Raw genomic sequence first — 12,473 nt, forward strand, 5'->3', positions numbered from 1 at the left:
TCCTTTAGACGCTCATTTACACCCACTTTCAGGTTGGTTTCCAGTGCTGGATATGAAAGCCCGAGGGTAAATCAGAATGGGATCCTTCCTTCCTCCTACGCACTGAGACTGTTCAGAAACGTCTCTCATCTGTCTTCGTTTCACAGCTGGGTATGACTGTCCTGGGGGAAGCAATGCCCACACCAGACATCATCCTACCTTGCAGTGTTGGGGAAAGCACATTTAGCGCTTAGAAACATCTTCTTTTTCCCTCCCACCCCCACATTTTCTTCACTTGAAAAACCAAAGAAAACAAATCATGCTACATCCTTTGTTTTATAGAGGGCAGCTCAGGACCTCCCACTCTTTCATGGAAAGAAAATGTCTTTCCGGTACAGTTTCCATTATTTATTAGCTGAAGGTGGGGGGAGAAATGGTATTTATAGGATGCCTAAGGCCATGCTCACTATAAAACAGAAATAAGCCAATATAGCTAGAGCACAACTTAGTGGCCTATTGTGCAACATTTTAAAAAATGTACTCTGTCATTATGGCACTTGAGAATATCTCCTCCCCCCCGACCAGTGGAAATACATTTATGAGAGCCATAGAGCAGCAATATTGTTTTAATCAAATCATTAAAATGGGTGTGCTGTTTTCTGCCCACATCCTGATATTTATTCCACATCCTGACAAGACTTGGGATTTGTATAGACCATTCTACTGCAAGGTGTCAAGTGACTATGCAGACACCGGGCCAGTGTAAATCCATGTATCACCGCTGTGACTTTGGCAGATCTGCATCAGTTTGTATCAGCCTAGGATCTGACTCACTGATCTAAAATCCCCAACATGATGTGGGTACTATTCTACCCATTTACAAAGAGAAAAAGCATCCAAAACTGAATGTCAAAGGTTTCCTTGACCTTTTCCACTTAAACATATAGAAATGGAAAGGAGACAGAAATTCCCGTCTTATACAACAGTGCAACAACATCTGAGCAGAGATGCACCTTGCTCAAACAAAACTCTGACTGAATTACAAGGCCTTGCAGCTGGTACAGGTCTCAGTGCACTATGATAATCCATGTGAGACAGGCCCAGTGAGGAGGAGTCTTCAACCCAGGGCATCTACTCCGTGTCCAGCTCACCAGGGGCTCAAGACTTGGGAGATGAGTATTCAGCATTTTCTAAAAGTCACATGCACTGGAGGTATTTGGGAGTAAGAACCCACCTGGGCCTTGCTTCCTTTGCTGTTCTTCAAAGAAATGTGACATGAATGTCTATAATGTTGGAAAAAGAAATCCCATTGCAGCCTTTGGAGGGCTCTGTGCACCTACTGGTATTCTTCTCAGCTCAGGGAAACTATGCTGGAAGTCACCTGTTTACCACGTCCTTCACACCAGAAAGTAACTCTGCAGAAAACATGAGCTTTGCAGCCAACTCAGAAGCATCCCAGCTCCCGAGGCACTGATTCAAGCAAACATCTTCATCCGGGGAAGCACTGGAGACAGAGATTTCAGCCTGCATCTGGAAGGTTTCATTCCGTAACCAATGGAAGAAACAGCAAAGCTCCTCCTGACTTTAACTGTACGATTGAACACCAAAAGACTCACTCCCCCTAGAAAAAACCTCACAGATTAAACCAGGCCCTTCCATTTTCAAATGTGGCATACAACAATCTTTCTTTTCACTTTAAAAAACACAGGAGACCTAAGGGATGTGCTGATAAGAGAATTCTACGCTGCTTTCCTCCAGTAGACAGTAGGAAACTACCCCAGGTGACACCCACTTACCCTGAAATTCTCAAACCTGCAAGAGAAACCCCTTATAAGCTCTTTCACTGGGTCATGTCAGCACTTAGAGCAGTCTGCCTCTTCTTCCAACATACTGGAGACCTCCAAAACTGTAAGTGCTTCCTTCCTCTGGTCGATCAGACAGAAACACCCCTTCCACTCACTAAGTAGCTGCAACACCCATGTTTCTTACAGCTTTCTCAAAGGCTTCTGGTTACATCAGAACCACCTTTCTCAGCACCAAAATCAAGCTTCTGGTTTCTTTGATTGCACAGGAAAGCCTACAAACATGACTTCACACTATCCCAGAAACCAAAAACAAACAGAAGGAACATGCACCTTACTAAGAACCTGATGTACAGCAACTTTCAGATGTTCACAACCACTCTGAGCTGCTGGCACAGCTTGTGAACACCAGAGTGAACGGGGACAGCAGCATCAGATGGAGACAGAAAAGAGCTATTTTGCCCAAACCGGCTGTATTCTCAAATCAGTTCCTTCTCCCTTCATATTTAAAAATGCAGACACATTTCAAAATTAAAGCAAGAGACACCAAAGTCCCTCCCTAGCTGATCCAGTCACTAATGAGGGAAGTTTCTATTCACCAGCACAGATTTTCCATTCAGCAGCAAACAGCCTCTCCACTGTTCACGTGTCAGAAACAAAGCCACTTCTAGGCTGATGCTTTCCATATGAAACACCAGCTCCCATCTTTCTTCTCCCTTCCTCCTTCCCATACTTTATTACTCACACGGCAGCGGTAGTAGCTTGCAGATGAGCGGAATATTTTCTTCAGAGCAGCATAAATTTTCTAGGATGACAAGGGAGGCCAAAAGAAAGAAAAGAAAACACCAAACCCCAAACCAGGATTATTTACTACTTTTCACCAGCTTGAAGCAGGCAGGGCTGGCACCCTTGAAACCCAGGTTAGAGACCAGAGTTATCCAGACATTGCTTACAGCATCGCGTAGGGTTGTGGCTGCAGTTCTTGAAACAGGCAAGAGAGCCACAGGATGCAGAGAGTGTGGATACCTTTTACTGGCCAAATTGCTAATAGCTGGGAAAAATTAATAGTTTTAGGGGCGCAAGCCCTGAAACAAAAGGCTAAAATTGATAACAAAGCCAAAGATATTAGCCAAACCAAGGCTCTCACCGAAAACAAGGCCAGGCACCCCAGAAAACTTCTAGAAAGTAGAGCTGGTTGCAACATTTCTATCAAATGTTCTCAAAAACAAAACAAAACAAAAAATTGGCCAATCTAAAGTTTTTTATTGGAATATTTTGGTTTTGGAGCTACCACGTCATCCACTGAAATTTCACGCATCCAAGGCGTAATCTGGAAGGGCAGACCTGAACCAAGCAAAGCAGCGACTCAAATCTGGGTCTCTAACATCACACCCAAGTGCTGTGAAGTGGCCAACGTTCGTTTTGGGTGTAAAAAGCAATCAGACAGGAGCACCCCTCACCCCTTCTACTCTTCCACCCACTGAACATGATTTCATTGTGGCCTTTGCTCACTGGAACCTTTGTTTTCCATCCAGCCCTGGCAGAGAATAAAGGCAGGCGATTAAAGGCAGTCTCCTACTTCATCCCCACCAGCACAAAGCAATTCAGCGCAATGCTGATTCCCCTCCTGGGCTGAAGTGAAGACAAGTCAGCAGAAATTGCAAATGTTTACAAACGCAAGAACTTTCCCTATGCTTGAAAATGAACTTTGCCCACTTGAGAGTCAAGATTAAAACCAAATGCCTAACAGCATAGTAGCCTATTAGTAGTGAAAGCATTTTTTAAATCTAATTTACTTGTCATGCCGCATGCATTCTTCCTCACCGCATAATCCAAACAAACAGTCATTTTCACTTTGATTTCCCATCACTTCAGTTGCATGGGAAGGATGCTGCAGCACGAGAGCCGCAAAGGCAGCAGGTGGGCGAGACGATCCCATCCAAAAAACACAAAGCCTGCTTCCAGGGCTTTTTTAATTATATAGATGGAGATTCTTTAATTGATTGCCGTTTCTGTCCAAACATGTTGTTTACAAAGGTCCACTATGGTCAAATGTCAACCCTATGCCACTGTCCCTTTAAAACTGACCTTGGGAGGCTGCAGGTTTAAGGGCAGGATTTGTAAATCAGGACACTAATTGGAATGTCTCAGAAGAGCCTCTCACAAGCCAGCGTCCTTCTCCTTCGCATCCCTTCCCATCAATCCCACTGTCTCCCAAGCTCACCTGTGTCACTGCCCACTTCTCTACCCCTTGCAGAGCAGGAGCTGTTGACCTCCACATATGATTTAAACCCCAGCTTTGCACTCAGGTTCACAATGCTGGGAAATAACCAAGAGGATTAGGACATGTGAGACATGGTCTTATAGCACCATGTTCGAAACTGTTACGACACTTAAGTGAGTATGCCTGCCAGACCTTCAGCATGCATTAATATGCAGTCTGTGCGTAAATGACTCAGCCTCTTTAGTGTATGTTGTAAAGTATATTACATGCACCTTAATAGTTCTCCAAACAATAACACATGTAATGGGTACACAGTTGCACTGAGCGGTAATGCTCTGGATTGGAAAGGATCCTTCACGTGTAAGAACAGGGAGAGGATGGGTACCTGCTTTAAAAGGATTAAGAGCATCAGAGCAGCTTAATATACCAGAGCTGATATATTAAACCTTTTAAACAAGAAAAATCCACACCTTCCTGCCCCAGCTTCTTACATCCAATTCCGACACCTATTAAAAACCTAGAGAAGGGGGTCAAATTATCGCTATGCACAAGTTGTCTCAAAGACAACGCACACCTCTGGGAAGGGGGATTTTATTATAGCTTACCTTTTGGATCCTTAATGTCATTTATTCAGAGAGGCGACGCCGCAGCCCGCCCAGGGCTCAGTGCGCAGGTGTCCGGCGCTTTCAGCACCCGCCGGCAGGATTGGGGCAGCCCCAAAAGCCCCGAGCGCCCCAAAACCGTCACATGAATCCTTGCCGCAGCCCTCTTTGAACGGAAGAGCTGCTGTCTCAGCTTGTAACTGAAGGACTGAGAGGCAAAGGTTTGGTGTCCTGATGAAATCCAAGGTATCTATCTTTGAGCACAAAGGCTAAAATGATTTCTTCTAAGACGGAAAATGAGACATGAACCCTTTTCTCACAAGAATGAACACCATGAAGAGCCGGGCAGCCTTGCTCACCAGAGCAGGGATGGCAAACATGGCCTGGTGAACGCAGCGATACACGAGCTCCTTCTGACATACACACCTATCTCTGCACTGCCAGCTCTCAAAATGCCACAACAGTGGCATTTCCTTAATGCTGCTGGAATCAAGTGACTGTTGGATATCCCACCTTTCTTTTATTTTTGAGAAGACAATAAAGCAAATCTCGAGTGGCTCGGAAGCAAAGAATCCAATTTTTTAAAAAGTCTGTGACTTTAAAGACAATCTCAGTGTCTTGGGAACCAGGCACATGATTTTTCAACTCAAAGTGGCAACGCTGGGAAGAAGTCACAGCCAAGGGAGCACCAAACTCAGACACTCAAAACACATGTAGTGCCTATCACAACTGAAGCCAACTGAAGAAAACTGGTAGGGTCTCAAATATAACAGCATCAAGCTGGGGAATGTACGTGTGTAACATCGGTACTCCAAATGTCCTCTCTACTCAGGAAAATTTGGTAAGAGGAGAGACTCGCTGGTAGGTTTGTTTGCTACAGAATCAGCCGAACCCTGTAGTTCAAGTCAATCCAGATTCATTTGGACCAAGGCAGAAGCACCCAAAAAAAGAGGATCTGTGTGGAGAAGACATTCAACAATTCAGGTGGGTGATCCCTGCAACTTGAGCCTGAAAGACACCACGACAATGGCACTCCCAGCTCCTGAGTGTTCCTGGGAGTTTGGAAGCAGTGGTGGTATTGCAGATCAATACATAAGGGAATGGGCAGGAGGCACCTGAGAGCCCAGGGAAACAGAAAGGAAAGTAAGAGGGACTCAGCATCATTCTTGAAAATACCTTTATTAACTCTCCAGAATTCAGGTTTACCATCAAAAAGGAAAATTGCCACCCATTACAATACCTGTGAATAACTTTTTATGAGGTTTTGAGCATGGTAATCAAAAGCCTACTATTTTTCTCCCTCTGCAGAATGTGACAAACTTGATAGGAGCTGAGGTGTACTATTACCCCATTGCTTAATGTACTGAACACCAACGCTGTTCAGCCAGCGAGCAAAATCCTTTTGATTTATAAGGATAATTGCAATCAACGTTGTTCATATGCAGCTACAGAGTCAAACAGAAGCAGCTTCCTTCTCATCTCCCCATAACATGTTTCCCAATGCAGGATGCAGAAGCAATAAGCAAGACGTTTCTCAGTGAAGAGAAATAATACAACAATACAACAATATCCAGAAGATACCATTTGCCTCCACCCTGGAGAGCTTAAGTGTGAAGTTACTGCGTGGAACTGAAGACCTTCTGCCATTTCCACATAGAAGTATCACATTGCAGACTAGCTATATATCACAATTTTTATGTAGCCTACTCTAATCTATGCATTGCCTATTCAATACAACATACAGAAACATGTGGGCTTGGGGGAGCAGAGGTTAAAGCATCCCAGATAAATAAGAGAAAATATTTTCTAGCTGAGTACCCACGTTATGATTGTGCATTGCTTAAAGGTATTTACTCCATTTCAAAATCACTTGACACGAGTCACACACATAATCAACTACTTTAGACCTGTAACGTGGATTGCGGGGCTCTATACTTTCATAACACCAAGAAATAATCACTTATAAAAACAGATTCTGTAATTAAGGAATCACGAAACAATAGAGACAGTGGTTTCAAGTTCATCTTTCCTCTCTTTCTCCATCTCTTTCTGTAAGGGGATAGGAGCATGCTTTCAGCACATGGAGCAAGCAGAGGGCCTGCAGGTACAAATGGACCGGCACACCGAGTCTGAAATACACTGCATTACACATGTGGCTGTTCTTGGAAGTCAACCATTCCTGCAAGTTATTCTCAAGAGGCATGATGTGCTATAAGCACTTAAGAAATGTGTTACACTGTGACTGGAACCAAGATGAAATAGCAATATTAAAAGAGATGGTTTAGTTTATGTAGTGGCCAACTATGCCATTAAACTAGAACAATGGAGATGACGGGGAGGCAGGAATGTTCTCCAGTGTGATTTATTCCTTTCCAGTAGCAGTGGAAATTTTTCCTATAGGCCTGAAAATGACCCTGTCTGCCAAACAGAAGTCAGCATTAAGATGTAAGAGTTCTGCTAGATTAGTCACCTCGGGATACTCTGCTCTCACACAGCACAGGGATCTCAAAGCACTTTGCCAGAGCTGGTCAGAACTCAGCTACCCAGCCCCTCAAAGACCATGCCTTAGCTTCATTGTTGTCAGTCTCTTCAGAAATGGCGAAACTAAGGCTTGAAGACCTGATTAAAAATATGCAAAGAAAGCTCTATGACAGAGTTAAGAGCAAAACAAAGGCTTCCTTGATCCTGTGCTTTACAGGAAACGTGAATCTCTCCTGGAAGGATCATTGTTTGCTGCAGCTGAGAGCAGCCGGGTCAGCCAAGGCAAGAGGAAATGTTATCGGGCAATGGTTATCAGACAAAAGATACAATGTTATTTCCACTTTAGCCAGCCAATTAGACCTGTTCTACCCGATGACACATGTGGGAAACACTGGCTTTTTTAGAATAAACCCTGGTTTGGCATCTAAGCCGGTCTGATTTTGTACACCTGCATCAGCTACACACAGTGACACTGTGCATCTGCGTGCTCTTTGTGCTCTGACATGATGGGAATTGCCATGCGAGAGCCTGCCCTTTGACCCCCACAGAATACAAAAAGAGCCCCAAAATGTCTCCTGATCAGACTCCTCCTCCACACAAGGATGGTGAGTCCACAGTCCTCCAACGGGCCTATGGAGAAGGATAATAGGGGTGGGAACAGGGTTTGAAATATTACCCCTAGAAGTGACATATCTGACTACAAAAGATGCCTTCTGCACACTGATCTTTTAATGACCCCCCCAACGACACTGTGAAGTCTCAGTGGGAAGAACAGACTGAAGCCCCATGTCCAGCCTTTCTGAATCCTCAGCCCTGCTCTCCCCGTCTTTGCAGCGTGGCACACGGAGAGCAGGACCACGTGCAGCTGCACAGGCTGCGCTCCCCGCAGTCGCCTCCCTCAAAAACAGCCTCCTACCCACTTCCTTCCTCCGCAGAGTAACGAGGCGCTCTTCAGCCTCATGCTGTCTCTCGCAGCAGTCTGGTTCCAATCTCGGGGATGCCACATCAGACGGCTACCCCTGAGCGATGGCGTGTGCGGCCAGAGGTCCTCCCGCTGCACCGCAGCAGCCACGCAGGTGCTGAAATCTCCCCCCTGCCCCGTTCCTGAACTGCAGAGGCAGCTCGCAGGGACAGAGAGCAACAAGGACGGGTCAATCAGAGCCAGGATGAAAACACCACGCAGAAACACATAGATGCTGAGATACCAGCCAGCTGACACACAGCAGACACCTTATTTTCCAACTCACAGAGCCCACCTCTTGCTTTCATCTCTCTCAGTGCTGTGGTGGCTCGACGCTGCTGGAAAAGCTAAATAAAGACTAAATAAAGTTCTCCCTCCTGATGAAGTTGTGCTATGGATCGCTCATTAGATCCTGACCTCCTCACTCCAAGAAAAAACCTTCCTGACCTCAAATGTGTTTTGCCTGAAGGAGTACACCCAAAGCTGACATAGGGAAACTAAGATTTTGCTGCCTAAAAACCAAGCCCTCCCTTCCCAACATGTGTTTTAAACTAACATGAAACACGTCATGGATTCAGTTCCAGCTTCGACTTCAGGTATTTCCACTTTTACAACGTAAACTATGTCCAGGGTGGAGTACAGGGGGGTTTTTTTGTTTGTATTTTTTCCTCCTAAAAAAGAAACCTACACAAGAGATGACAATCTCTTCCTACACAAAATCTGGTTGTGTTGTGCATATTGCTGGGTCGCTCTCATTCGACTCCAATGCTAATTGTCAAAAGCACAGACACCAAACTTGCTCACATTTCTCTTGCAGTGGGAAGGAATAAAGGGAGAGAAGATCAGCTGACTGCATGCAAGCATTTAGCAACCTGCCTGTGCCGTCAGTGCCCTCCGTGAGTGATGGGTGTTTCACAATCGGAAATATGAGCAACTGCTTCGGCTGTGTATCCTTCAGCCAGCAGCTACAAAAGCATGGTCCAAACTCAGGAGAAAAGGAAGACAGGACTGTGTCAACACTTTCAGCCCAAGGTGGGCCCAGATTTTCAGTGGGGCAAGCGCATCCTTTATGGTATCACAGTAGACACCATTTCTACTAGCAGGAACTGGCACAGACTAACCTCTCCCCATCAAGCACTAGGACCTGCTGATAACAAAACAACTGGAGCTCACAACGTGATAAGGAAACATGCTCTTGACCAACACAACTACTTCCCCCGCTTCAAGAGGCTGAAGCAATCTCCCGGGGCACTGCTTTGCTGCTGGGAGAAGCTCTGGAGCCTCTGTGGAGCTCAGGTATGGCACCAGAGCTCTTCATGAGAGCAGAAGCAAGACCCATTCAAGTGTTTTCATCCAAAATTAAAGCTGCTGCTTCCTGCAGGAATCAGTCACTGCCCTGTCAGCTCTCCTCCCTGGGGTCTCGACTGCAGCCTGACAGTTTTAAGGGATACCTTTAAAAACACACACCCAAGCACAAACATCCTTTGTCCCAAAGTGCCCACGGTTTGCCTAAAATAAATAAATGCCCACGTCCTGGCTACATCTGCAAGTGATTCAGAAGAATGAAATTGTGGTCTCTGTGTCAGTGGGTCTGCCAAGCCTGCGTGACCGTGTGCTCTGTACAGGCTGCTCCCACCACCGATACACCAGTTTTGCTCCCCGTTGTTTGCAAGGAGAGCCCAGAGAGCAACAGGGGAATAAAAACAAACTGTAAATACACGATGTTATTATGAAACACCAGGCACTGGTTGGGGGAATTGAGGGCAAACAAGGGAAAACGTAATAAATTATTTTCAACTTCTCTTTTCAAACATATGTGGGGAATCAGTGGGGTTTAACCAGGCGTGTGCGTGTTTAAATTTTGCAATAGTAACAGTGGGCTTGGGTAGGTACATTGTGCTGTGTAAAACTGCTGCTCTTCCACGCATAAAAGAAGGCAGCAGGAGACGGAGTATCACACACAGTAGTGCCTAAACCATGCTGGCTATGTCAACAGATTATCTCGCTTTGGACTGTCTGGACTGTTACTAATATGCAACTGAATGTGCAACCAATCCAACAACACCAATGCTACAAAATTAATTTTTTTAATGCAATTATATTAACATCTTCAGTTTAATTAGCACGTTAAAAATATAAAAGGAAAGCAGATGTGACCATCGTGGATGTGCGAGCTGAATATCAATAACAAAAAGCATCCCCTCCCCCTCAGAAGATACAGCAAAGTTGGATCGGTCATTCTGCAAATTAAATCCTGAATGTGTTCGCACCATAGCTGTCAATAAACCTCTCCTGTGTGTGCATATACACACATAAAGCTGAAGCCAAAACAATTTTATTAGGGTAAACCTTTAAAGATCCAGCCCCAGTCCAGCTGGATGACAATGCTCTAACATCCACATTTCTCCCCACACACACTTCTAAGGAAAAATTAAATGAACGTCCCAAACTGTCACTTACTGGAGACCTGACACACGCTACCCTTATGCCAGCCAAGACTAAGGTGAATACTGGCAAGATGAAACCCACTGGCTCGTTATTCTTACGCCGACAGTGCCGCGGGTCCGTGCACTGCATTAGCACCACATGTCAGACCAGCCACACTCCACTATTCCTACCCACCAGCAGATTCTTCTTTTTTTTTTCTTTTAAAGAGACACTAGTTTCCAGAATTTCTCCTGGCATATCGCCTCTGCCAGAAAAGCACATTAAGAAACAGGATTTTCTCACAATGTCCTGCCATAATGAGGAATCCTGTCTTTCCTTTCCTCTCAGTTATCCCAGCTGATAACTATTTATAGATCTATGCATTTGGGCTCACAGTTCATTTTATACAACTATTTTCTCTGTAACCTACTCTTCTCCTTGGTCTTATTTAGTCACGCCACCAGCCATCATTTTAATGCATTCATGATACTTGATTTCCATCTTCAACGTATCCTAATTCTGTCTGCATATTAACTCTATGGTGCCTCAAAACATGCTGGTTCACTGGAACCAGCCTAAGGCATCATTGTTTTAAGATACAGCAAGAAGTATGTGTTTCTCACCACCTTCTAAAAAAAGAAAAAAAGTAAAAAAAAACCCAACAAGAGTCACCTCCTTAGTTACAGAATTTAGCCTAAAACCTTTTGCTAGTGCTTCCACACACCTGCCCACTCCTCATCTCCAATTTAAGCTGCAATTTTTATTGACATATACTAATTACTTGAAAATAAGAATGATCTATTCTGTTTCCACCAGCTGCCAGCTGTCAGCACTGGCCAGAAGTGATCAGCCTTGTTTAAAACAATAACAACCAAAAAAATTTTAAAAAGGTAAGCTCAAAAATAAAATAAAAACAGTAGTCATCATAAAAACAAAACCCTAAAGAATGCCATCGATCTCAGGTGCTGCCGGGTGTGCTCAGAAAGGACTGAAGGCAGACATCTGAATGGACTGCTCAGTTTGTCATGGCAAAAAACACAGAGATTTAAAGGTCTACCCACGCGGTGGAAAAAAAAAATAAAACACCAAACCGAAACAAAACACAAAAAGCCCTGAATTAAAGAACAAAAATCAAATCAGAAATGCAGCCCCAATGCATCGACTGTCTGTGCTTAAGAGATTTACAGGAGTAATTTAAATAATTCACCTGCTGCCAGTTTTCCTCCAAGGATGGCAAAGCTGAGAAGTAGCCGGTGTCGTGGACAAGCTGGAGTTCCTGGAATATACTATAACTAGCCAAGACATCCATGCTGCTGCTGAGCAAGACCCTTTCTTTCTGCTTTTGTGTGTGTTTGTTTGCTCGGGTAGGGGGTTGTTTTTGATCATTAAAAAAAAAAAAAAAAAGGAGGAAAATCAACCAATGATAGATCCAGGGTCCCTTTGGCTTTGTTTTGTTTCACACTTTAAAAAAAAAAAAAAAAAAAAAAAGAGAGAGAGAGAGAGAATGAGCGCGGAGGGACGGCGAGGGCCGGGGGCCGGGCCGAGGAGGACGAGCGGCGCCGGCGCGCACCGAGCAGCCCGCGCCCGCCGCACCGGGGCACGTCCCCGCCGCGCACCGCGCAGCCCCGCGGCCATGCGCGCTCGCGCTCCCCGCCCCCTCCCCTCTTTATTTTCGGGAGACCACATCCCCCCCCTCCCCTCCTCCCCGTCCCCTCCTCCCGTTTTCCTCTCACCCTCCCTCGGCAAACCCGGCCCGGCCCCCCCGCGGCCGCCGCCGCCTCACGGCCGCCTCACGGCAGCCCCGCCCCCCGCGCGCAGCCGCGCGGCCCACTCAGGCAGCGCGTGACCATGTAGGGTAAACGGCGGGGCGGGAGGGGCGGGGCCGCGGCGCGCCTGAAGTCACTGTGGCCCAATAGCGGCGCCGCTCAGGGCGTAGGGGGCGGTGCCGGGCCGCCGGTGGCGGCTCCGATTGGCCGGCGGCGCGTCTCCCGCATCCT

At 45.8% G+C, this 12,473-nt stretch overlaps 1 protein-coding gene across 1 annotated transcript in view; it reads right to left on the reverse strand.

The window, feature by feature from the left end:
* KLF7 (KLF transcription factor 7) overlaps nucleotides 1-11,915 on the reverse strand; it is a 59,599-nt gene extending 47,684 nt beyond the window's left edge. The window contains exon 1 of the mRNA XM_065638171.1: nucleotides 11,684-11,915. Within this exon, the coding sequence (XP_065494243.1) occupies nucleotides 11,684-11,785 (102 nt within the window). The 5' untranslated portion in view covers nucleotides 11,786-11,915. The remainder of the gene's footprint in view (nucleotides 1-11,683) is intronic.
* Between the last annotated feature and the right edge of the window lie 558 nt (nucleotides 11,916-12,473).

This window comes from Caloenas nicobarica, chromosome 6, assembly GCF_036013445.1.
Source record: "Caloenas nicobarica isolate bCalNic1 chromosome 6, bCalNic1.hap1, whole genome shotgun sequence".
NCBI lineage: Eukaryota > Metazoa > Chordata > Aves > Columbiformes > Columbidae > Caloenas > Caloenas nicobarica.